This window comes from Mesoplodon bidens (genome assembly GCF_964165515.1).
Source record: "Mesoplodon bidens genome assembly, chromosome: 3".
Lineage (NCBI taxonomy): Eukaryota > Metazoa > Chordata > Mammalia > Artiodactyla > Ziphiidae > Mesoplodon > Mesoplodon bidens.
The window spans coordinates 94,499,901-94,522,946 of NC_138178.1; the positions used below are offsets into that span (position 1 = coordinate 94,499,901).

The 23,046-nt window shown below is 46.8% G+C and overlaps 1 protein-coding gene across 2 annotated transcripts; it reads left to right on the top strand.

The window, feature by feature from the left end:
* The first annotated feature begins 867 nt into the window (after nucleotides 1-867).
* On the top strand, nucleotides 868-21,977 carry RMDN3 (regulator of microtubule dynamics 3). Of its 2 annotated transcripts, none has more exons than XM_081229043.1 (13): nucleotides 868-1,029; nucleotides 1,412-1,593; nucleotides 3,403-3,595; nucleotides 4,009-4,152; nucleotides 13,206-13,500; nucleotides 14,268-14,343; nucleotides 18,126-18,186; nucleotides 19,751-19,826; nucleotides 19,988-20,065; nucleotides 20,306-20,404; nucleotides 20,672-20,725; nucleotides 20,866-20,946; nucleotides 21,245-21,977. In XM_081229043.1, the coding sequence occupies exons 2-13, from the start codon at nucleotides 1,419-1,421 to the stop codon at nucleotides 21,296-21,298; spliced, it is 1,386 nt and encodes a 461-aa protein (XP_081085169.1). In that variant the 5' UTR covers nucleotides 868-1,029; nucleotides 1,412-1,418; the 3' UTR covers nucleotides 21,299-21,977. The 2 variants fall into 2 exon arrangements, with proteins under 2 accessions (XP_081085169.1, XP_081085168.1); XM_081229042.1 differs by having other exon boundaries at nucleotides 871-1,029; nucleotides 14,268-14,370; nucleotides 21,245-21,975.
* Nucleotides 21,978-23,046: the final 1,069 nt, after the last annotated feature.

Here is a 23,046-nt window from a genome sequence, read left to right on the forward strand (position 1 = left end):
GATGATAAAATTGGAACCATAGTGCACAAAATCATGTCTTTTTAGTTTCTAAAATTACAAGTTGCATAAAATCACAGGAGTAAAATAGAATTATAGAAGGAAATATGGGCCACAGGTAGGTAGAAAAAAATGATTAACACAGATTAAAAACAACAAACAAAAAAACCTGAAATGGTATCTGAACCAATTTAAGCAATCAGAGAACCCAAGTTTCAGCCTCAGCTAAATGTAAAAAAATGTTATCATTAGAGGAATGAATTTCATTTACATTCTGGAAATTAAAAAAAGTTTTTATAACCCTGTCCTTGATTAATGTTATAACGACAATGTAAGGTTTAAGATTTTTTTTTTTTAATGATGAGGTGTGCATCTACAATATGTTTTTAGGTGTCAACTGGCAGAAGCTGGCCCTGGGGACTCAGGGACCTCTTGTGGATAACCAACAATTTATCTGTTCTAATCTGAAATGCCAGTCACTATTGTCTAGTGCTTAGTAAATGCTTTGAGTAAAAATGCATAAACAAATTAAGCTGAAATCAAACGAAGTCTGAGTTATGACCCAGTGTTAAGGAAAGGTGGGAGGGGGGTCGCGTTTTCCAGGTAGAGAAAGGGTCATTCTAGGCAGAAAGCAGCAGTCGAAAAGCTAGAAAGGGTGAATACACGGAGCATATTCCGGGAACACTAAGTAATCTGGTGTCAATGGAGGGAAATGGAACCTCAGCTGGCCAGACCGTGGGGGTTACTGCTCTAGCATCCGGCCCAAGGGGTCTCCCAGCTTTCCCCTCTTCCCGGCTTCTAACCCATTCTAGGTTCCCCTTTTCTACTCTCTGCAGGTTTCTCCCCTCTGGTACAGCCCGTGGCCCCGCCCCCTGAGAAAACCCTGCACCGGAGGCGGAGCCTCGGTGATCTTCTCACCCCGCCTTCCTATAGGCGCGCGGGGCTTACGGTCGGCACCGTTTGATGACGTCACAGTCATGGACAGCGCGAAGCGGCGGCCGCTGCCACAGTAGTGAGCGGCGGGGTAGGAGTGTGAGTTGAGCTCCTGACAGGCCAGGGGGCCTTCAAATGGCGCGGCGGGGAGGCCAGGGGTTTGCAGCCAGGGCGGCGGGTTTGTGGTCTGCAGTGTCGTGAGGCTGGGGGAGGAGTTTGGAGGCCCAGCAACCTGACTCCGGAATCAGGGTTAGGGGGCGTGTTGGAGGGGAGGCTGCGTCCGGGCCGGCTGAGCCTCGCGGTAGCCAGGTCCGGGGCTAGCAGAAACCTTAGGGTCGGGACTAGGGTGAGGGTGGTGGGTGCCCAGGGTCTGGGCAAGGAGATTATCTCCAGGGGTTCAACCTTGGAGATGGGTGGACCACGCTCACGAATCTCTCTCCTCCCTCGCCCGCTTGCTCTCGGTGGCTCACGCGGCCTGCAGGTGCAGCATGTCTAGTCTGGGGGCCTTGGGTGGCACCCGCGCCGGGCTAGGACTGTTGCTGGGCACCGCCGCGGGCCTTGGATTCCTATATGCCCTTTACAGCCAGCGGTGGAAACGGGGCCAGGGCCAGAGCCAGCCCAGCTCCCTGGACTACATGCAGACTTCAGAGCCTGGACGCCAGGGTAGGAGACGGTGCCTTGAGGCCTCAGTGACTGCTGAGGGGTGGGCCTGGGGTCGGGGCTGCCTTTAGCAGAACCTGTGGGACAGGACAACGGAGGAAGGAATAGGAGGGTGGGTGCGAGGCCCGAGAGTTTCACGTTTGGGGAAAGTTTATTGAAAAGGAAAAGCAGTCTTCCTCTTCTGTCGTCTTTCTCCTGTAATCGCAGGAAGGTGTACTGCGAAAAGGCTTAGCTTTCACGTTTAGTTCTGGCCACAGGAGTGCTATGTATATATTAAAGGCACTTTCTTAGTGTGGGTGAGCTGTTTAATAAGTAGAGGAAAAGTCCAAAAGAAGGTAAAAGGAAAAACTAGTCTTGTAGGAATTAAAAATTTTTGAGGCTTATGTATTAATTTAGGTGTTAAATTTTGCAGGCACCTTGGAGACAATCTAGTCCAAGTTTTTTAAATTCTTCTTATAAGTCGATATTGAAAAAGACTGTGTAACTTTCCCGAGGCTGTCACAGAGCAAGTAAGTGGCAGCTGCGCTGCTTGCTCTCCTGAGTGGCCTGGTCACCTGTTCTGTGGACTTTCCACAGCATAGGGCTGGGAGTGCACTTACTGCAATTGAAGCTGAATATGGCTGGGAGCCAGCCACGGCTGAAATGGGTAGTGCTTTCAGTTTTGTAAAAACTTTCATGTTAACTCATTGGAGCAAAGCATCTAGGGCTGGTTCAAACCACCCCCAGGTGTGTGTGATAGAGGAGCATTCAAATCATCTCACCCTGTGTTAATTGGGAACAAGTGTTTCCTCTGATTACCAAATGCCAGATGGTTTGGAAAAGTTAGTTTTTGAAGTCTTCTAAGAGTTGTTACCTTAGATTGCAATCATTTGTCAGCATTTTATAGCACTAGGTAGTAACCTAGTGTTGCAACTGTGCTTGTCCTTCCTTTCTTTTCCTTGTATTTTGTTTGTTTGTAATTTCTTAGCTCTAGTGTTTCTTCTGCTGAGGTTGGGAGAAAGTGGCCACATTCCCAGGGATCTTTCTTGCTTTACGTACTGGAACACTGTTGGGTGTGTATTGTAATCTGGCCTAGATTGTTACTAGATTTCCTTTAACAGCTTTATGCTTGCTTGGACTGTGGGTCCTGCCTTACTGGTTTCGTCTCTGTTTTTACATTTTCCAGTCCACTTGCCTTAGGTAGCTGTCAGTTTTTTAGCATTTACTGTTAGCATTACCTAGAGCTCAATTCAGGGCTGGGCAATGGTGTTTTTCCAACGGGGTTTGGGTGGGCTTTTCCCAGTGTGCCTTTTCTCTCAGTAACTGCCCCTTTTCTCCTTGCCCCTCTCTGATGATACTAAATGAAGCTCTTGAGAGGAGCTCAGAGTTTTCTTTGCCATTCTTTGTAAAATGAAAGATCAGAATTTGAGTGAGCTCAATTTTAATTTTGCTGTGTGGTTAGTATTGACTGCCTGGGATTTGGGCACGAAATATAGTCAGATAAAGGGTTTTCTTTTACTCTAGCAGGACAGCTGTCCTTCCTTCTGTGTACCACACTCTTGCGAGCATTTTACATGATCTGCCATGGTATGCAGTACTGCTGAAGGGCCCTGGTGTGGAAGAGTTTTGGAACAGAGGGCTCTTGTTTGGAGGTTGGGACCTGGATTTTTTTCTGGATCATTACCTGGGGCTTGTGAACATATGCTCTCTGAGCCTCAGAGATCTTTGTGAATTGAACTCCAGGGAGAAACAAGTGTTCCTGAATTCTGGGTGTGAGATCTTTTCCTCACTCTCTCCCATGGGCATCAGTGTCTCCTGTCCTCCTTCCTGCAGTGAGGCCGTTGTGGGCAGCTCCAGGTGAGGCTGGTGATGCTGCGGTGCTGCCGAGCCTTCCACGAGAAGGGCAGGACGAGGTGCTGGGCCGTCTGGAGTTTGTGCTGACCAGCCTGCTGGCACTGCGTGGGGAGGTGGAGGAGCTGAGGCGTAGCCTGCAGGGGCTTGCTGGGCAGATTGTGGGCGAGGTCCGGTAAGTAATGCAGCCTCCTTTTCTGCCTTGTCCCCCGCTCCCCAGCTTTTCCCTGTCCCTACAGGTTTTCAGCCTTTGCTGTCCGTCTCAGGACGAAGCCAGTTTTATAGCTTCTCACCTAATTGGCAGGGAAGCCGTGTGCTTGATTCCTTGCCTTGCACAAGTTCTTGCTGCTTTGGGGCCCTCATGGTCTGTTGTAGCAGCTGAAATGCTTTGTTCTGACTAACCTGGTCTGCTTTGCAGGCTGGGGCCAGCGAGCTGCCCTGCTTGCTCTCCTGAGGGTAGAGACCCAGGATTTTCTCTGCTTTTAGCTCTTTAATGAGCAGCAGTAGTAAGAGACTCCCTCATGGTGAGGGGAAAGGCAGGCCGGATGGGGCCCAATGGCACCTTCTAGAAACGAGCCTGCTTTTCAGATCCCACCTGGAAGAGAACCAGAAAGTGGCCCGGCGGCGAAGGTTCCCATTTGCCCGGGAGAGGAGTGACTCCACTGGCTCCAGCTCTGTCTACTTCACAGCCACCTCGGGAGCCACGTTCACAGATGCTGAGAGTGAAGGCGGGTGAGTCTTCTCTCCTGGAGACAGCTGTGGCTTCAGCCAGGTTACGTTTTGTAAAAGTAATGTTTATAATGGAAAATTCACACCAAGCTGCTGTAAACAATTTTTGGAACAAGGTAAGGGTATAAATAAATGAAATACAGAACAGTTGAAATAAGAAAAACCATCCACCAAAAACAAAAACACCACTTCTTACCTAAAAAAGAAAAAAGAAAAATCATCCACCTTATGTCATCCAGACAAACTGAAATGTTAACAGTGGTTAGTGCTTGCATCTGTTATTTTCCTCTGAGTAGGTTTGTTTTTTATGTAGTTATTATATCTTTTACTTTTGTTTTCCTGTAACATTGGTTGGGCATTTTCCTGTGTTATCACAAGGACTTTGTAAGCTTTGTTTTAAGGCTGTTTCCTTCACTGAGTGGCTGGGCCAGGTCTACAGAGCTCTCTAAGCACTACGCATTCTCCCTCCTTCAGGAAGTTCTCTTCCCATGGGAGAGGCCTGCTCGTGCATCTTTGCCATCTTCACAGGTGGGCGGTGACTCACCTGAGTAATTGGTGGCCTAGCAGTTCTGACCATAGGCCTTACTGTGTGTGAGACAGGGCCGCAGGCAGGAGTCTGGTGGACAACCCCCAAACTTGGGCAGGCAAAGGGCTTTTTGATTTTAAACCACTAATGCCATTTTGAAACTTTGGTCCCAAGGATGGAGTCTGAATGAACATCTTTGTTGGGGTGCCCGATGCTGTAGGTGGCGGCATCTGCCCTTCTCTGCTGTGAGGTCCAGTCATCCAGGTGGCCTATGTGAGGTCTAGAGGCTGGTCTCTCCTTGGTGGCCTCTGATAACCTTTCTTCCTCCTCAAGGAAGAGCCTGGCGAAGTGAACAGTCAAGCCTTCTGTCAGGTCAGAATGACTGGTTTAGCTAAAAACATGCACACGGAAACTAAAAGCTAAAACCAGCCATTCAGGATGCTCTTCGCAGCATGTCCCTCTTCAGCTGAAAACACTTTATAGTATTAACTACCGTTTATTCTTCCTTTGTGACAGACACTGCAGTGCACTTCAGAGGTATTTCCTCATTTAATCCTCATAAGGTTCCTATGAAGTAGGTGATGATCTTTGCCCTGTTTCTCAGAGACTTGAGGCTTAGCGAGGTTTGATGCATGCTTTCCCAGGGTTATACAGCTCCTAAGCACAGGCTCAGCCAGGCTCATCTGCCTTCTGAGGCATGGCTTGGTCGTCAGGGCACAGAAGGGCTTTCACAGGAAGACATGTCGCCTGCAGCCCCGGGCAGTTCTTCCCATTGATTAAGAGCTGCCTCGGGGGCTTCCCTGGTGGCGCAGTGGTTAAGAATCTGCCTGCCGGTGCAGGGGACACAGGTTCGATCCCTGTTCCGGGAAGATCCCACATGCCACGGAGCAACTAAGCCCGTGCGCCACAACTACTGAGCCTGTGCTCTAGAGCCTGTGAGCCATAACTACTGAAGCCCGTGCGCCTAGAGCCCATGCTCCACAACGAGAGAAGCCACCGTAATGAGAAGCCTATCCACCACAACAAAGAGTAGCCCCCGCTCGCCGCAACTAGAGAAAGCCCACACACGAAGCAACGAAGACCCAATGCAGCCAAAAATAAATAAAATAAATAAGTTTATTTAAAAAAAAAAAAAGAGAGAGAGAGCTGCCACGGCTCACTGCCCAGGGAAGACCTGTCCAGAGCAGTACAGTCTATTCAGTACATCTTCTTCAGAAGTTTCAGCCTTGTTTTCTTGTTTGAACCATTATATTCTGCCTCTCCTCATCTGGTTTTCCAAGAAAATTAAGAGTAGTATTTCTCTCTTTTTCCATGTCACTGCCATTGGGCATCTGTGCTGAATTTAACTATTGCTCAGGTGCCTCTTGAAATAAGTGAGGTCTTGGTAAAAAGCTTTGGTCCTCCATTCATGACTACTGTTGCCTGGGTTGTCTGATCCCTATTATCTGTATTCTCAAGGGCTTAAAGAAGTAGCCCTTTTCTATTCAATTTACCTATTACCTCTGGGCTGAAACATGCTTCCAGAGGGCTGTGTTAGAGGGGGCAAAAATGAAATTAAAATTTGACACACCTGGGAACTTCCCTGGTGGTGCAGTGGTTAAGAATCTGCCTGCCAACGCAGGGGATACGGGTTCGAGCCCTGGTCCGGGAAGATCCCACATGCCGTGGAGCAACTAAGCCTGTGTGCCACAGCTACTGAGCCTGCATCCTAGAGCCTGCGAGCCACAACTACTGAGCCCGTGTGCCTAGAGCCCGTGCTCCACAAGAAAAGCCACCACAGTGAAAAGCCGCGCATTGCAACGAAGAGTAGCCCCCGCTCCTCGCAACTAGAAAAAGCCCCCGTGCATCAACTAAGACCCAACACAGCCATAAATAAATAAATAAATAAATAAATTTAAAAAATTTGACACATCTGGATTGAAAAGAAAGGACAAAATAGTTGATAGTGGTCCCTGAGACTTAAGGAGCATCTCTATGCGACCCAAGGAAGCCGATCACTTGCCGTTTGAACTTTATAACAGCGTAGAACAGAAGGAGAGGTCACAGCTCTGCCCAAGACCAGGATACTAGAACTTAAACCCCTTAGTGATGATCTTTAGTAATTGTACAAACTTCTGGGGGCAGTGAGAGCCAGAGTGATTAACCAGGGAAGCTTGCAGGTGCTTCACAGCTTGGGATGCTCACTGGGGCTCCCAAGGCCATAAAGGGCAGGACTGGGATGCCAGCCACCTGTAGTGGTGTAAGAGGAAGGGTGTCTTTCTTTTTTTTTTTTTTTTTAACATGTTTATTGGAGTATAATTGCTTTACAATGGTGTGTTAGTTTCTGCTTTATAACAAAGTGAATCAGTTATACATATGTTCCTATATCTCTTCCCTCTAGCATCTCCCTCCCCTCCACCCTCCCTATCCCACCCCTCTAGGTGGTCACAAAGCACCGAGCTGATCTCCCTATGAGGGTGTCTTTCTTAATTACAGCTCTAGCAGGCTCAGCCCCATGATCGATCCTAAGGCATGTGGAAGCCGTTGGTCATGCGTGGGTCAAGACTCTGGTTTAGTTGGCTGCTATGTGGAGCAGTGGCCACGGCGAATCATTCATTTTGCCATGGTCATGGTCCAGGGAGAATTCTGGGAGGAGACCAGAATTCTGGACTGACTGGTCTGGAATGACTTTACACATGTGGGCACTGGGGAAGGAGAGCTGTTTTGAGGGATGAAAGAATAAGACGATTTGATGGGCTACGCTACTCCACTGAAAGCTGTGTTCCCTCTTTCTTCCAAATAAAATAGCAACTTTGAGCTCCCAGGGGATCAACTGAATGTGGTAGAGTCAGAATCACTGGGTGGGTCCGTGAGCTTGTTCTCAGAGCATTGTTCCAAACACAGCTTTAGTCCCCTCCCTGTCAAAACCTAACTTGCCCTACAGCTCCTCTGGCAAGCCTTCCCAGGCATCCCAGCCAAGAGCACCTGCCTGCAACCTCATTGCCACTCCTTCTTGGGTGTTTATCACCTCATTCCGCTTGGTCTTATCTTCCCCCACCACTGAGAGTCCCTCAGGGTCAGGGCCCAGGCCTGGTTGTCTTTGAATGCCTCAGCTCAGCACCTCTAGTGTGGCTTAGGAGTTGAAAGAAAGAAAAGTAATTGCCAGGAGGGGGTGCGTCTGTAACAGAGTTCTTTTTTTTTTTTTTTAAGTGGCTTAAAGTGACATACATTTATTTATTTATTTATTTATTTTACATCTTTATTGGAGTATAATTGCCTTACAATGGTGTGTTAGTTTCTGCTTTATAACAAAGTGAATCAGTTATACATATACATATGTTCCCATATCTCTTCCCCCTTGCGTCTCCCTCCCTCCCACCCTCCCTATCCCACCCCTCCAGGTGGTCACAAAGCACAGAGCTGATCTCCCTGTGCTATGCGGCTGCTTCCCACTAGGTCTCCACCTTATGTTTGGTAGTGTATATATGTCCATGCCTCTCTCTCGCTTTGTCACAGCTTACCCTTCCCCCTCCCTGTGTCCTCAAGTTCATACTCTAGTAGGTCTGTGTCTTTATTCCTGTCTCACCCCTAGGTTCTTCATGACATTTTTTTTTCTTAAATTCCATATATATGTGTTAGCATACGGTATTTGTCTTTCTCTTTCTGACTTACTTCACTCTGTATGACAGACTCTAGGTCTATCCACCTCATTACAAATAGCTCAATTTCATTTCTTTTTATGGTTGAGTAATATTCCATTGTATATATGTGCCACATCTTCTTTATCCATTCATCTGATGATGGACACTTAGGTTGTTTCCATCTCCGGGCTATTGTAAATAGAGCTGCAATGAACATTTTGGTACATGACTCTTTTTGAATTATGGTTTTTTCAGGCTATATGCCCAGTAGTGGGATTGCTGGGTCATATGGTAGTTCTATTTGTAGTTTTTTAAGGAACCTCCATACTGTTCTCCATAGTGGCTGTACCAATTCACATTCCCACCAGCAGTGCAAGAGTGTTCCCTTTTCTCCACACCCTCTCCAGCATTTATTGTTTCTAGATTTTTTGATGATGGCCATTCTGACTGGTGTGAGATGATATCTCATTGTAGTTTTGATTTGCATTTCTCTAATGATTAATGATGTTGAGCATTCTTTCATGTATTTGTTGGCAGTCTGTGTATCTTCTTTGGAGAAATGTCTATGTAGGTCTTCTGCCCATTTTTGGATTGGGTTTTTTTTTTTTGTTATTGAGCTGCATGAGCTGCTTATAAATTTTGGAGGTTAATCCTTTGTCAGTTGCTTCATTTGCAAATATTTTCTCCCATTCTGAGGGTTGTCTTTTGGTCTTGTTTATGGTTTCCTTTGCTGTGCAAAAGCTTTGAAGTTTCATTAGGTCCCATTTGTTTATTTTTGTTTTTATTTCCATTTCTCTAGGAAGTGGGTCAAAAAGGATCTTGCTGTGATTTATGTCATAGAGTGTTCTGCCTATGTTTTCCTCTAAGAGTTTGATAGTTTCTGGCCTTACATTTAGGTCTTTAATCCATTTTGAGCTTATTTTTGTGTATGGTGTTAGGGAGTGATCTAATCTCATACTTTTACATGTACCTGTCCAGTTTTCCCAGCACCACTTATTGAAGAGGCTGTCCTTTCTCCACTGTACATTCCTGCCTCCTTTTTCAAAGATAAGGTGACCATATGTGCGTGGGTTTAATCTCTGGGCTTTCTGTCCTGTTCCATTGATCTATCTTTCTGTTTTTGTGCCAGTACCATACTGTCTTGATGACTGTAGCTTTGTAGTATAGTCTGAAGTCAGGGAGCTTGATTCCTCCAGCTCCGTTTTTCATTCTCAAGATTGCTTTGGCTATTCGGGGTCTTTTGTGTTTCCATACAAATTGTGAAATTTTTTGTTCTAGTTCTGTAAAAAATGCCAGTAGTAGTTTGATAGGAATTGCATTGAATCTGTAGATTGCTTTGGGTAGTAGAGTCATTTTCACAATGTTGATTCTTCCAATCCAAGAGCATGGTATATCTTTCCATCTATTTGTATCATCTTTAATTTCTTTCATCAGTGTCTTATAATTTTCTGCATACAGGTCTTTTGTCTCCTTAGGTAGGTTTATTCCTAGATATTTTATTCTTTTTGTTGCAGTGGTAAATGGGAGTGTTTGCTTGATTTCACTTTCAGATTTTTCATCATTAGTGTATAGGAATGCCAGAGATTTCTGTGCATTAATTTTGTATCCTGCTACTTTACCAAATTCATTGATTAGCTCTAGTAGTTTTCTGGTAGCATCTTTAGGATTCTCTATGTATAGTATCATGTCATCTGCAAACAGTGACAGCTTTACTACTTCTTTTCTGATTTGGATTCCTTTTATTTCCTTTTCTTCTCTGATTGCTGTGGCTAAAACTTCCAAAACTATGTTGAATAAGAGTGGTGAGAGTGGGCAACCTTGTCTTGTTCCTGATCTTAGTGGAAATGCTTTCAGTTTTTCACCATTGAGGATGATGTTGGCTGTGGGTTTGTCATGTATGGCCTTTATTATGTTGAGGAAAGTTCCCTCTATGCCTACTTTCTGCAGGGTTTTTATCATAAATGGGTGTTGAACCGAGTTCTTGATCACTGACTTGGGGGCTCTCCTCAAGGAGTAGAGGTGGCCTCCTTGCTTCAAGGGAGCCTTGGGTCCTCGCCCCACTGTGGGAACAGTGTGTCCTCCTGAGTGCACAGGTCCAAAGGGCCTTTTCAAAGGTCTCTGCAGTCTCTGACTCATCTCAAAAGCTGCTGGGCATGTTAAACAAAAGGGCCACCCTTTTTCTCTGGTGGATTTCTCCAGAGGCTGGGTTGGTGGTCCAAGAAATGTGAGAGAATGCTGTGAACATTGAAACAGCAGCCCTTGAGCTCTGGCATGTGAAAAATCTCTTTTGGAAGAGATGGGGCTGGAAGCCCATGGAAGTCCAGGTGGCCGATGTCTGTATTCACTCAACAGGTGTTTGCCAGCCCGCTGCATGTGAGGCAGCGGGGTTGCAGGTTAGTGAGGCCGAGCCCCCTGAAGTGGGGCTGAGGTGCAATACAAGGCCTCCTCACCACGCCGGCCTCGCTAGAGCCTCCCTGCCTCACAGGGCTCTACCCACTCTCACTCTGGGCGGCAGCAAGCCCCCTCCTGACCTCTCCTTTTCCTTGTCCAAGTGAGCTCCCTGGCCATTAGGATCACAGCATTGCAGGACCTTCCTCTTGGCCTGGCTCCCTGGAGAGACTGTGCTGATGCCTGTGCTCCAGCAGGGATGAGAGCAGGGGTCCCTCCCTGGGAGATTCCTGATCTGCCAAGGTAGCCTTCAGCTGAACAGGGAATGGGGTCTCCTTTTTGCAGCGGGAGATGATGAGACTCAAGCTCGCATCCCCCCAAAAATCCATTTACTCATTTTACCTTTGGGCCTGGCTGGGCTGAGTAGGGGCACTGGTAGATGCTGATTTGGCTGATTTGACTTTCTCGTTTGGGGCAGGTTATTGTCTAAGCCTAGGAACTGGTAGCGAGTTTCTCTAGGCTGTCTCTGTGTGGTCTTGCTCATCATCACCCAGGTTGGTTGTGAAATCTGATACCACTTTTCCTTGTCCCTTTAATTTCTGAAGTTTTTACTGAAAATTGCTAGAGGGGAGAGATACTTGGATAACCTCTTAAAAAGCAAGGTTGTGAAGGTTACAGTTTACCTACAAGTACCTCAAAAGTTCCTATAATAGATGTAACTGGAGCCCCTTTGTTAAATGAGTCTGAAAGCTCCTCTATAAAGAAACAGCATGGAGCTTCCCTGATGGTGCAGTGGTTGAGAATCCGCCTGCCGATGCAGGGGACACGGGTTCGTGCCCCGGTCTGGGAAGATCCCACATGCCGCGGAGCGGCTGGGCCTGTGAGCTATGGCTGCTGAGCCTGCGCTTCCAGAGACTGTGCTCCACAACGGGAGAGGCCACAACAGTGAGAGGCCCGTGTACCACACACACAAAAAAAGAGCATGGATGGATTGGGCATCAGGTCTGGTTTCTCACCTGCTGCCTTCTGGAGCCTGCCCCCTCGTCATCTCTGGCTTTCTGGATGAGGAAGACAGCACTTCGGCCCACAACATTCAGCCCCTGACCTTAGGCTGTCTTGTATTGACTTTATTCGTACATGTCTCTCCTTCAGGTCTGATTGCTCCAGTCATAGGGGTCCTACCCCTTTCATTCCAGGACAGAGAAAGGCTTATCCTTAAGTGACTCAAAGATCTTCCTTGGGCCTCCCTGGTGGCGCAGTGGTTGAGAGTCCGCCTTCCGATGCAGGGGATACGGGTTCGTGCCCCGGTCTGGGAGGATCCCATATGCCGCGGAGCGGCTGGGCCCGTGAGCCATGGCCGCTGGGCCTGCGCATCCGGAGCCTGTGCTCCGCAACGGGAGAGGCCACAACAGTGAGAGGCCCGCATACCGCAAAAAAAAAAACAAAAAAAAAACAAACAAAACAAAAAAAAAAGATCTTCCTTGTGCCTTGGCACCTTCTGGCTTTGATGTAATTTGCTTCTCCTTCACTCAGTCTCGAGGGCTGTTTGGTGTCTGGTTGTGACCCCTGGAAGCCTTATCTTCTGCTCTACTCAGTTTTTGTCTGATTCAGTTGGCAATTAGGGCACACACCGTAATTAGCTGCTGGTGGAGGCCAAGATCCAAGAGAAACTTGGCTTCCTCTTCAGTGGCTGCATCAGGGTTGGGCTCCCTAGGAGACATCTGGCTCATAGTGGCCCCACAGACACCTTCCCAAGGGATTGTTTGCATCTTTCTCCTTTCCTGCTTCCAGCTGCAAAAGGGCCCCTCCCCAGCCCTGGCAACTTCCCAGGGTTTTCAAGGGCTACTCCTGTTGTGGTTTAGGTTTGGTTGCTGACTTGGGACAGAGGTTTACACTGAATTGAGGAAGAAAATGTGAGTATCTGTGGCCTTCCATGGCTGCAGAGACTGGCACCCACCCATGTTGGTTCTGGCAGGTGCATTTGGCTGATAAAGCAAAAATGATTGACAGACCCTTAGCCTGGTGAGCCATCTAGCTCAGATCAGCTTCACCTACATCTTAAGGTTTTTTATCTTAGACTTTTATTTCTTTATTTATAAGAAAAATACATGCTCAGTAAAGCAATCATATCTAATACTAAAGTATAGGGGGAAAAATTAATTCCTTGACCCTGAGAGATCTGCCATTTTGGTACATACCTTTCTAGGCTTTCTCTTTTTGTCTATTTTCTGGCAGACTTCGTGGTAGCTAAGCAGGGGATTCTCATACTGGCCTCTGACTGTCACAGGGCCCCGGCTGCTCACTCTTCCCCTTCCAGGTCATTTTCCCAGCCCATACTTCCCATAGGAAGCTTTCTCTCAAGGACTAATTCCTGCCCCTAAATGGAGGGGAATGGTTCTTAGTTGGTGCTTTGGACAACAGTGCCGTGGAGAGTGCCTCTTTGTGGGTGGAGGCAAGACCCCAGGGATCTGAGGCTAAGGAATCCCTCCCTTGACCTTGTCACTTACCTTTCTCTGCCACAGTTACACAACAGCCAACGCTGAGTCTGACTATGAGCGGGACTCTGAAAGGGAGAGTGACGATGACGGGGAAGATGAAGTGAGCTGTGAGACCGTGAAGATGGGGAGAAATGATTCTCTGGACCTGGACCTGGAGGTGGAGGTGGCTTCAGACCCGGCGCCTGAAGCCCTGGAGGCTGGAGGCTCCCCTGGCCTAGAAGATGTGCTGCCCCTCCTAAAGCAGGCAGATGAGCTGCGCCAGGGCAGTGAGCAGGGCAAGCGGGAGGGCTTGCAGCTGCTGCTCAACAACAAGCTGGCGGTGAGGCTCCAACTGCCTGTCTGTCCTCCATCCCCCGCTACCCCCCTGCGAATATGTCACTGACCCTGCGAGGTGACACGGGAAGGGAAGTGAGGGTGAGGTGGCTAGGTCTGCATCTACACCCAGGGTTGTACATCCTCTTCCTGGGAGGCTGAGCACCAGCCCTGTGTGCTGCCTGCCCCAGAGCTGCTTCCTCTGCCAGCCCCAGGGCAGTCGGCTGCCTCCTGTAGAGCTACTGCAGAAGAGCTCGTCCTCTCACCTTAAGGAGAAATGTGGAAAGAACTAGAATGTTTTTCCCTCTTTTATTTCCCTTGAGGCAGAGCCACAGCTGCCTACCCCATTTAAAGTTTTCATCACAAGTGACAAGTGTTAGGTCACTACGTCACTCAACCACAATTCCCTTCTCAGGTTCACTGCCAGAATTTATGCTCACCTGGCTATAAATGCCCCCAAAGTTAGAATTTCCCTTTTCTTGGGCATTTTCACAATATTTCATTGTTTGCAAGACTTCTTTGTTGTGCCTCATTACATGTTGGAATTGACCTTTCTTCCTCACAGTATTAGAAGGCCAGAATGCCCTCACTCTGTGGGTTGTGCAGTCTATTGACTAGGGATAATGTCATCAGCTAACGGCAGGTGAGAGGTTACGTGGGGTGGCCTGATGTCAGTGTTTATAACACATTCAAAGGTAGGGTGTGGGGAGAAGGTCGAGCCCCAGTTCTCTGCAGCTGAGAGAAGGGGGCCTCATCCCTCTGTTTGGTTTGCAGCATGGAAGCCAGCAGGACTTTCTCTGGCGCCTGGCCCGGGCCTACAGTGACATGTGTGAGCTTGCTGAGGAGGCAGGTGAGAAGAGGTCCTATGCCCTAAGTGGTAAGTGCTGACAGGTTCCTGGTGGGAAGGCCACTGACTGACTGAGGGTGGAGCCAGCCCATCAGCTTGGGGCGCAGGGGAACCACCAAGACACACGCTGTCGGTACAGCTGGGGCACAACTACTCACCAGGGACAGACTGGCTCCCAGAGACCCCTGCTTCCTCCTGGAGACAGAGAGCAACCTCTGCTTCTCTGCATGGCATGGTGCTTGAGTCACACGGGTATACACGACTTCAGGAGTACAGTTGAACCTTGAACAGCAGTTTGAGCAGCACACGTCAGGAGTACAGTTGAACCTTGAACAGCAGTTTGAGCAGCACACGTCCACTTATATGTGGATTTTTTTTCAATCCACAATCCACGGTTGGTTGGACCCAACTATAAATTACATGTGGATTTCTGATTGGGCAGAAGGCCGGTGCCCTGAACCCCCACGTTGTTCAAGGTCAATTGTAGTTGTATCATATTAGCACAGTTCTCTGTTCTCATTCCTCAACTACAAAAGGCACAACCTTTCTTAATCTGAGGAGGTTTTTTTGCTGTTGCTTAGGAATCTGGTTTCAGTTATGGAGCCTGTGGGGCAGGTGTTTAAGAATATAATGAGTGGAGTATGTTTGGTGAGTGCCCAGAGGAGTTTGGGAGAATACTGCTAGGTTAGAAGTCCCTGGGGTCTCCTTAGCAACTCTTGTCAAAACCTGTACCTGGGGGTGTAGGGTACATCTGACTTGTGCCAGGTTCAAGGCCTGTCCTTCTCTGTCATGAGGTCATTGAGAACCCTGGGACTTTAAAAAGAGACTGGTTTTATGGGGAAGGTGATGTGTCCTGCCTACCTACACACCCTTTGAGTCAGGCACTGTCAGTGGACTTCCAGATCTTGTGGTTCAGTTTATCCAGAGTTAACTGAACTGCTTTCCCACTTTTATAAGTACAGTCCTGCAAACACTGAATCTTTGATAATGTAGAGTGACAGTACCTCAAGATCATTACTCTAAACAGTTATAGAATTCTGCCAATATGGAAAGGTCAATTGAGTTGAATGTTTGATATAGATCTTCAGAAAAGTCCCTGGAGGGGCTTCCCTGGTGGCGCAGTGGTTGAGAGTCCGCCTGCCAATGCAGGGGACACGGGTTTGTGCCCCAGTCCGGGAAGATCCCACATGCCGCGGAGCGGCTGGGCCCGTGAGCCATGGCCGCTGAGCCTGCACGTCCGGAGCCTGTGCTCCGCAACGGGAGAGGCCACAACAGTGAGAGGCCCGCATACCGCCAAAAAAAAAAAAAAAAAGTCCCTGGAAGTTGTAACAAAAGGTACTTGCTTAATTACTGTTTGCTTCTTTCTTTTCAAAACAGTTTCTGCTTCCCCTCTTAAATTTCAGGTGAGGATTCTGATCAGCCTTTGGGGCTGATTTTTGCACTCTTGGTAGCAACAACCACCTTTCCTTTCCCTTTTGATCATCTCTGAGTACTAACAGCCAACATGAACCCTACAGGTGGAGGTGGGGCAGTGATTAGTGGAGCAGCGAAGCCCGCACTGGTCTGGTCTGGCTTCCTGAGCATAGCACCTTGGACAAATCTGTTCCTCCTGGAGGTCAGAGGACTATGCAGTATCTTTGAAGGCTTTGCTCTGGGATTCTAGCTTTTTAGGACCAACCTTGCTGGACCTAAGGTTCTTCATTTTCTTCTTTCTCTAGAAGCTGGACCACCAGGAGGCAGCGGGAACTGGTTTGCCTCATTCTTCACCATTATTTTTCTAGTGAGATAGTGCTTTGAAGGGGGCGGAGAGAAGTCCCCTAAGAGAAAATGTCCCTCAGTGGTGGAGCCGTATGGTTCTTCTGCTTGGATGGGGGAATGTAGGGTTCTCATCTGCTCTCTTTAAATGTATTTGCTGCATATACAAAATTATACCATGATTACTATCACTTAAACATAAGGAAACATTTCAGAATAGCCAGCCTATCACCTCAACCCATTATTTTTGTTCTCTGTCTTCCCTTCCAAGCCCTCACCATTTAAAAATTTTTTTAATTATTATTTTTAAATTTTATTAAAGTATAGTTGACTTACAATGTTTCAGATGTACAGCAAAGGGATTCAGTTATACATATATATACTTTTTCAGATTCTTTTCCATTATAGTTTATTACAAGGTATTGAATATAGTTCCCTGTGCTATACAGTAGGTCCTTGTTTATTTAATATGTAGTAGTCTGTATCTGTCAGTCTCAAATTCCAAATTTATCCCTCCCCCCTTCTTTCCCCTTTGGTAACCAGTTTGTTTTCTATATGAGTCTGTTTCTGTTTGGTAAATAAGTTTATTTGTATCATTTAAAAAATTTTTTTAAATTCATTTATTGGCTACATTGGGTCTTTGTTGCTGCGTGCGGGCTTTCTCTAGTTGCAGCAAGCGGGGGCCACTCTTCATTGCGATGCAGGGGCTTCTCATTGCGGCAGCTTCTCTTGTTGCAGAGCACAGGCTCTAGGTGTGTGGGCTCCAGTAGTTGTGTCACGCAGGCTCAGAAGTTGTGGTGCGTGGGCTCAGCTGCTCAGCAGCATGTGGGGTCTTCCCGGACCAGGGCTTGAACCTGTGTCCCTTGAATTGGCAGGTGGATTCCCAACCACTGCGCCACCAGCGAAGTCCCTATTTGTATCATTTTTTTACATTCCACATATAGTGATATCATATTTGTCTTTCTCTTACTTAGTATGATAATCTCTAGGTCTATTCATGTTGCTACAGGTGGCATTATTTCATTCTTTTTTATGGAAGCCCTCTCTGTTCTAATCAGATTTCCCATTTTGCAGTGTTCTCTTTTCTCCAGTGTGTAGGCGTGATGGTCCTCATCTGAAGGGCTCCAGCTCCTTGACATTCTAGGGGACCCTTGTCAAGAGCCTACATGTGTTTAGGCCTTGATTTCTGTTAGTTTTGGTGCCTGGAAAACTTGGGGAAGAACTACATGAAACTCATCTTTGGTCAGATCCCAGTCCATTTGGCTCTGGTGAGGAGTTCTGGCCTAGGGCCATGATTAATGTTCCTAGATCATGGATCCTCTTGAGAATTTTTAAAAAAATGTTTATTTGTTTGGCTGCACTGGGTCTTCATTGCTGCATGCAGGCTTTCTCTAGTTGCGGCGAGCAGGGGCTACTCTTTGTCGTGGTACACGGGCTCTAGGTGCGCAGGCTTCAGTAGTTGTGGCACATGGGCTTAGTTGCTCCGAGGCATGTGGGATCTTAGTTCCCCGACCAGGGCTCGAACCCGTGTCCCCTGCATTGGCAAGCGGATTCTTAACAACTGTGCCACCAGGGAAGTCGCCCTCTTGAGAATTTGATCAAAGCTGTGGACCCTCTCCTCAATAAAACACACATATTCCTAAAATTATATACAACTTCAGTGGGATTCATGGACACCCTGAAGCCTATCCAGACCCCAAATCAAAAACTCTCCAGGGTAATGGTCTATTGGGGACAGTTTCTGATTGCCTTTGAGTCCTTTTATATTTGAAATGCTTCAAGCATATCAGGTGGGTATTATAAAAATAAGGGAGCTGGGGCAGCTGATGATGGATAGGAGAGCAAGGTGAAGCAGAAGTCATCCCTGAAAAGCTATTTGCAGCTCTTCATTCTGCTCAAGTGCCTAAGTATTTACAAGTCCCGTTTGGGTGGGGGTTGGTGAGAGCTAGAGCAGTCATTCTTCCCACAGCCTCTCCCGTGGAAGGGTGCATGGGAGCCCTTGTCAACTCTGGATCACCTCTGTCTTACAGGAAAAGAAGCAGCGGAGGCCGCTCTGGAGAAGGGGAATGAGAATGCTGAGTGTCACCAGTGGTAATAACACCCCGCAGGGTCCCAGGAAGAGCTTGTTTCTCTGCCCTGTGGCCAAAGAGGCATTTGCCAGAGGCACCAGGAGAGGGAGCTCTGGCCTTTATTTTCATGTGTCCCATCCTTCCCCAAGCTAGCGACCCAGGGGAGTTTGCTTTGGGAAGTGCCTTGGGGATGAGGCAAGGGGGAATAGTAGTTTTCTTTCTGGTGAAGCTTAGAAAAACGAGTAGCTTTGTTAGTCACCCCTGGCTACAAAACTTGTGGGTTCTTGGCTCCTTAGAGAGGCTGGGACGTTGGCAGTTCCCCTCTCCCACACAAGCTCTTCATTCCCCTAGCTGCGATCCCTGGCTGGTGGTGGACTTTGGCTTCTTCGCTTGGCTCGCGTGAGGAAAACTAGATGTGAGCTCACCCCCAGGAAGTTCAGCAGTCATTAATATTACAAAACCATCAGCCCTGTTTGTGGTCTGATGTGAGGCAAAGTTCTGCCAACCCATGTGGGTCAGGGCCAACCTGTGTCCTGGGGGCGTGGTTCCAGCGCCTCAGTTTTAGTGAAAATGTTCCTTTTCCACCTCCCTGCTTCCCATAACTCTGCCCTCAGACTATGAGCTGGGAGAGGCTGTTTCTCCATCTGTTGCTGAAACTTTGTCTCTGCAGCACCTCTTCTCAGACACCAGGTCACTGTTTCTTGGATGTCACAGGTGCTGTTTCCCTGTGGGCTCTCTTGGGGCTCCTGGGGTCCCAAGGATGGAAATTGACCTCATACTTTCTTAGCTTTTCCTGGGGAACAGCTGTTTGGACTAAACTGGAAATGAGCCTCTGGAAGTATCTGATACAAATACCCCCAGATATTTAGTGAGTACACAAAAAAGCAACTTGGGCCTTTAGACACTCATTTGTCAACTGCTTCTAGAAAGAATGCAGAGGGGATGGGGGTAATATCTTCTGCCTTTGTTTCTGAAGGCAGAAGGTAGGAAGCTGGCTGCCTTTGTTCTCCTGGAGGGAGGATGTAGAGGAGAGGGCTGAAGTCAGAGGCCTTTTCTTCCTCTGCTTCTGTTGGTTCCCAAGCTAACATTAGAAATTCCTAGAGAATCCCATTCCCAAACAGCTTCCCAATGATATACCTGTATACTTCCAAGGCTAATGAGACCTTCTCCTTTAATGTCTGCTCAGGAGACAAAAAGCAGTGTACTCAGGTCTCTTATACGTTGATGCTGATTTCTAGATACCTGCTTAAGTGTTTATGATAGCTATGGCTATACTCATTATGAGGGGAAATTTGGACTGAGACCTTGCCTAAATATTAAGTATAAAAGAGCTTTATTGTGGAAGACCCCCCCCTTTTTTGTACCTAGGGTACTTTGGAGAATTGTGAGCCTACCACTGTATCTGCTAAAGAATATGAATTGGGACCACAAGTCTGTTAAAAGAGGAATTATGTACAGATGGAAATGATATTTTCATCTCTGGATAAGGATGCAGGGGCAGTGCAATTGCCCATGGGTGGGAATCCCAATACTGGCAGGGACAGTACTCAGTCCTTGTCCCTGAGCTTGCTGCTGCTTCCCCCTAGGTATGCAGTGCTTTGTGGTCAGCTGGCTGAGCATGAGGGCATCCAGAGGCGCATCCAGAGTGGCTTTAGCTTCAAGGTGAGGAAAGGCTTCTCCTCCTTCCCTGGTGCTGGTGTAGTCCAGATTCCTGCTGCGTCCTAGCTCCTTGCAAAGGTGTTCCTACAGCCTCTGTGACTTACCTCTGTTCCCTTAGTAACTCTGCTATCTGATGTTAGCTTATGTTTATATTTTCCCCTCAGGAGCATGTGGACAAAGCCATTGCTCTCAAGCCAGAAAACCCCATGGCATACTTTCTCCTTGGCAGGTGGTGCTACCAGGTAAGCTAAATTTCAGGGCTTGACATAAGGGCCCTAACTAACTGTCCTGAGACACTGATCACCTTGCAAGGAAGAGCAGGGTCCTCAGCCTGGTCTGGCTTATGTGTTATTTCCTCTAAGTGGCCACGTTAGTGGTGATTAGACCCAGTCCTATTTGGCCCTGTTTGCTTTCAGTACAGAACATTCAATGTTCCTAAAGATACTTAAGTTTTTAGTCACACCTTGATCTTTTGGTGGCAGGTCTCTCACCTAAGCTGGCTAGAAAAAAAAACTGCGACAGCTTTGTGTGAAAGCCCTCTCAGTGCCACTGTGCAGGACGCCCTCCAGAGCTTCCTAAAGGTATTGGGGAAGGAAGGGAAGGGTGGACAGCAGCCAGAAAGGCCAGGGTGACCTTATTTTTCCTAAGGACGTTATTGGAAGGGGTTTCTAGTAGAGGGCAGTTTTATGTGTGCCTGTTCTATGGGAAAATCAGAACCATCAGAAAAGCTTATAAAATATATAGATTCACTGAATCAATCTCCAGGTTGGGGACTGGAACTCTCCAATAAACTTTAGCCTGACTTGGACTTTGGAACACCTTACTGAAATGTGTTCTCGCTTCTCCAGGCTGAAGAACTACAGCCAGGATTTTCCAAAGCAGGAAGGATATATATTTCCAAGGTAAACTCACCTGCCTATTTCAACATAAATGAAAGTATGTGTGTTGATTATTTCTCGGAACTTCTAAGGGCACACATATTCATCCCCTTCTAGTCTCCTGGTAGCATTTCTCCCAGGTTTTCACTGTTGTCTCTTCTCAGTGCTACAGAGAACTAGGGGAAAACCCTGAAGCTAAACGGTGGATGAAGTTGGCCCTGGAGCTGCCAAATGTCACTAAAGAGGTAATACTTAAGACCTTTACTAACACAGGGATCCTTCACCGAGTCATTAGGTGACCTTTTCAGGAAAGAATATCTTCCCTTGAGGTCTTATTTCCTCCTTTTGCACGTGGGCTGTTTTGTATACATCTCACCTAGGGGAGGAGACAGATTTCGTAGGTTTCAGGCTCTTCTGGGAAAGTAGGAAAAAAACTACGATAACAGCTTAGCAAGGAAGCAAAGGACCCATTCTCAGGTACCAATGGTTTTGGAAATGTTGGCTTAGATTTTGAGTCCTAGTCTTATTCTCTTGTCTCCCTAGGATTCAGCTTTCCAGAAGGACCTGGAAGAATTGGAAGTAATTTTAGGAGAATAATCACATTTCAATGGCCTTCATGACTTGAGGGGGGAAAAAATCAAGTCTTTTTTCTCTTAGATTCTGCTTAGATCATGAAACTGAGCAAGACTGGTTAAGGGAGTGTCCTGACTCCTAGGTCTGACTGCTACCTGCCACCATTCCCCAATTTCTTCTTACTGTCTATGGTTAACTTATTTTAATCCGCTACCTAATCTGAAACTGGGGAAGTACTTGAGGCCCGGGTTTCTGTCACTCTCTCCGTAAAGTGAATTCTTGAACAATCAAGACTATATAACACCTGCCCTAGGGTACAGTGCGGGTAGAGCACTGAAGGCTGTCTTCCAGCTGCTGGTGACGTGGGTGAGGAGCAAAACATAGAACTTCTACTCTCTAATCGTTTTCACTGATTAATATTCAACACCAAAGTATATAGTCCTAAAGTCACACCCTAACCTACCAGGATAAAAGGTCGGAGAGTCCATGGGTATTGCCTCTTCTCAACCTATCAATCATGTGGATTGCAACTATATTCCTGGGCCGAGGGGCTGGACCACTTGACTTCCAGAGTCCTGGCAGCTTTTGGAACGACAGCAGTGCATAAGGCTTATGAGACTGTGAAAATGATGATCTGAGGAGTTGCCTGGAATATATTTTGGTACAAACCTGAAATAAACCAAATTTAACTAGACGTGATTATAATCCCCTTTCTGTTTGTTACCAGCTCCTTATTCTTGCTTGACACTTCCATAACTGTTTTCTACTATGAGGCTATTGCAGACAAGTAGAAAAACAGTACCAAATAGTTTAGAATAAGCTCTCTGGTTAATAATACTTCCAGAAAAAATTTTAGTTAAATGTAAAATACAAGAAGAGCTTATTTTTAGCCTAACAAGGCCTAGTCCAACTAAGCAGGTGTTCCCTGACCCTCTCAGGGCCAGTAGCACAAAGCCTAATCCCATCTGAAAAGAAAATCTTCCCTATAAGAAAAATTGAGAAGTTTTTAGGTCAAGGTCACTTAAATACTTTATAGGACTAAAAGATGGAGGTGCTTTTATTTAAGAACCAAGCTTCCATTCCAGAATCTGTTACTGTGGCTTTATTATTTCATCCCAGGTTTGTTCTGTAATGTAGAAATGAAAGAAGGCCTAGGAGGTGCTCTGTTCTATAAAGTCAGGGAACAGAACTGTTTTTAAAACAAAGTTGCATTAAATTGTGTCTTCCTATCTCCCTACATATAGTAGGATCAACACAGGCAACAGCAGAGATTTGCACTGCCTCTCCTCCTACTACTAGGCGAGAGGCCCTTTGAAATTGGAAGAGTTGGTTAGAACCCATCCTGAGTAGAAATTTGAAGAGGAAGGAGTATCTCAAACCCCTGAAGTAGAATAATCTGGGCAAGAGCCAGCCCTATACAATACAAAACTTAAAGAATAAAAACAAAGGCCACAGGAAAGCCATGGTGTAGCCATCTTGTGAGATCTTCTATTAGGTTAAAGGAGTATAAAATGAATCATCTGAATGTAGGACTTCCCTTTTAACTTTTCAGTTTTAAAGCAATAGAAACTGATCACCCTACCCAGAGCCAGAACTATATTATGAATGCCCTATCCTGAAATATTCAGCTTGTATCAGAATAACTCCTACAAGCAGCACATTCACTACAAATAACTACTTTATTGGCAGTCCCACATTGAATCTACTTACTTGAAGAGCTTCTGAAATGTTTAAGATTCCAGAACTATCTTGAATTGCTCTTAGCATTAAAA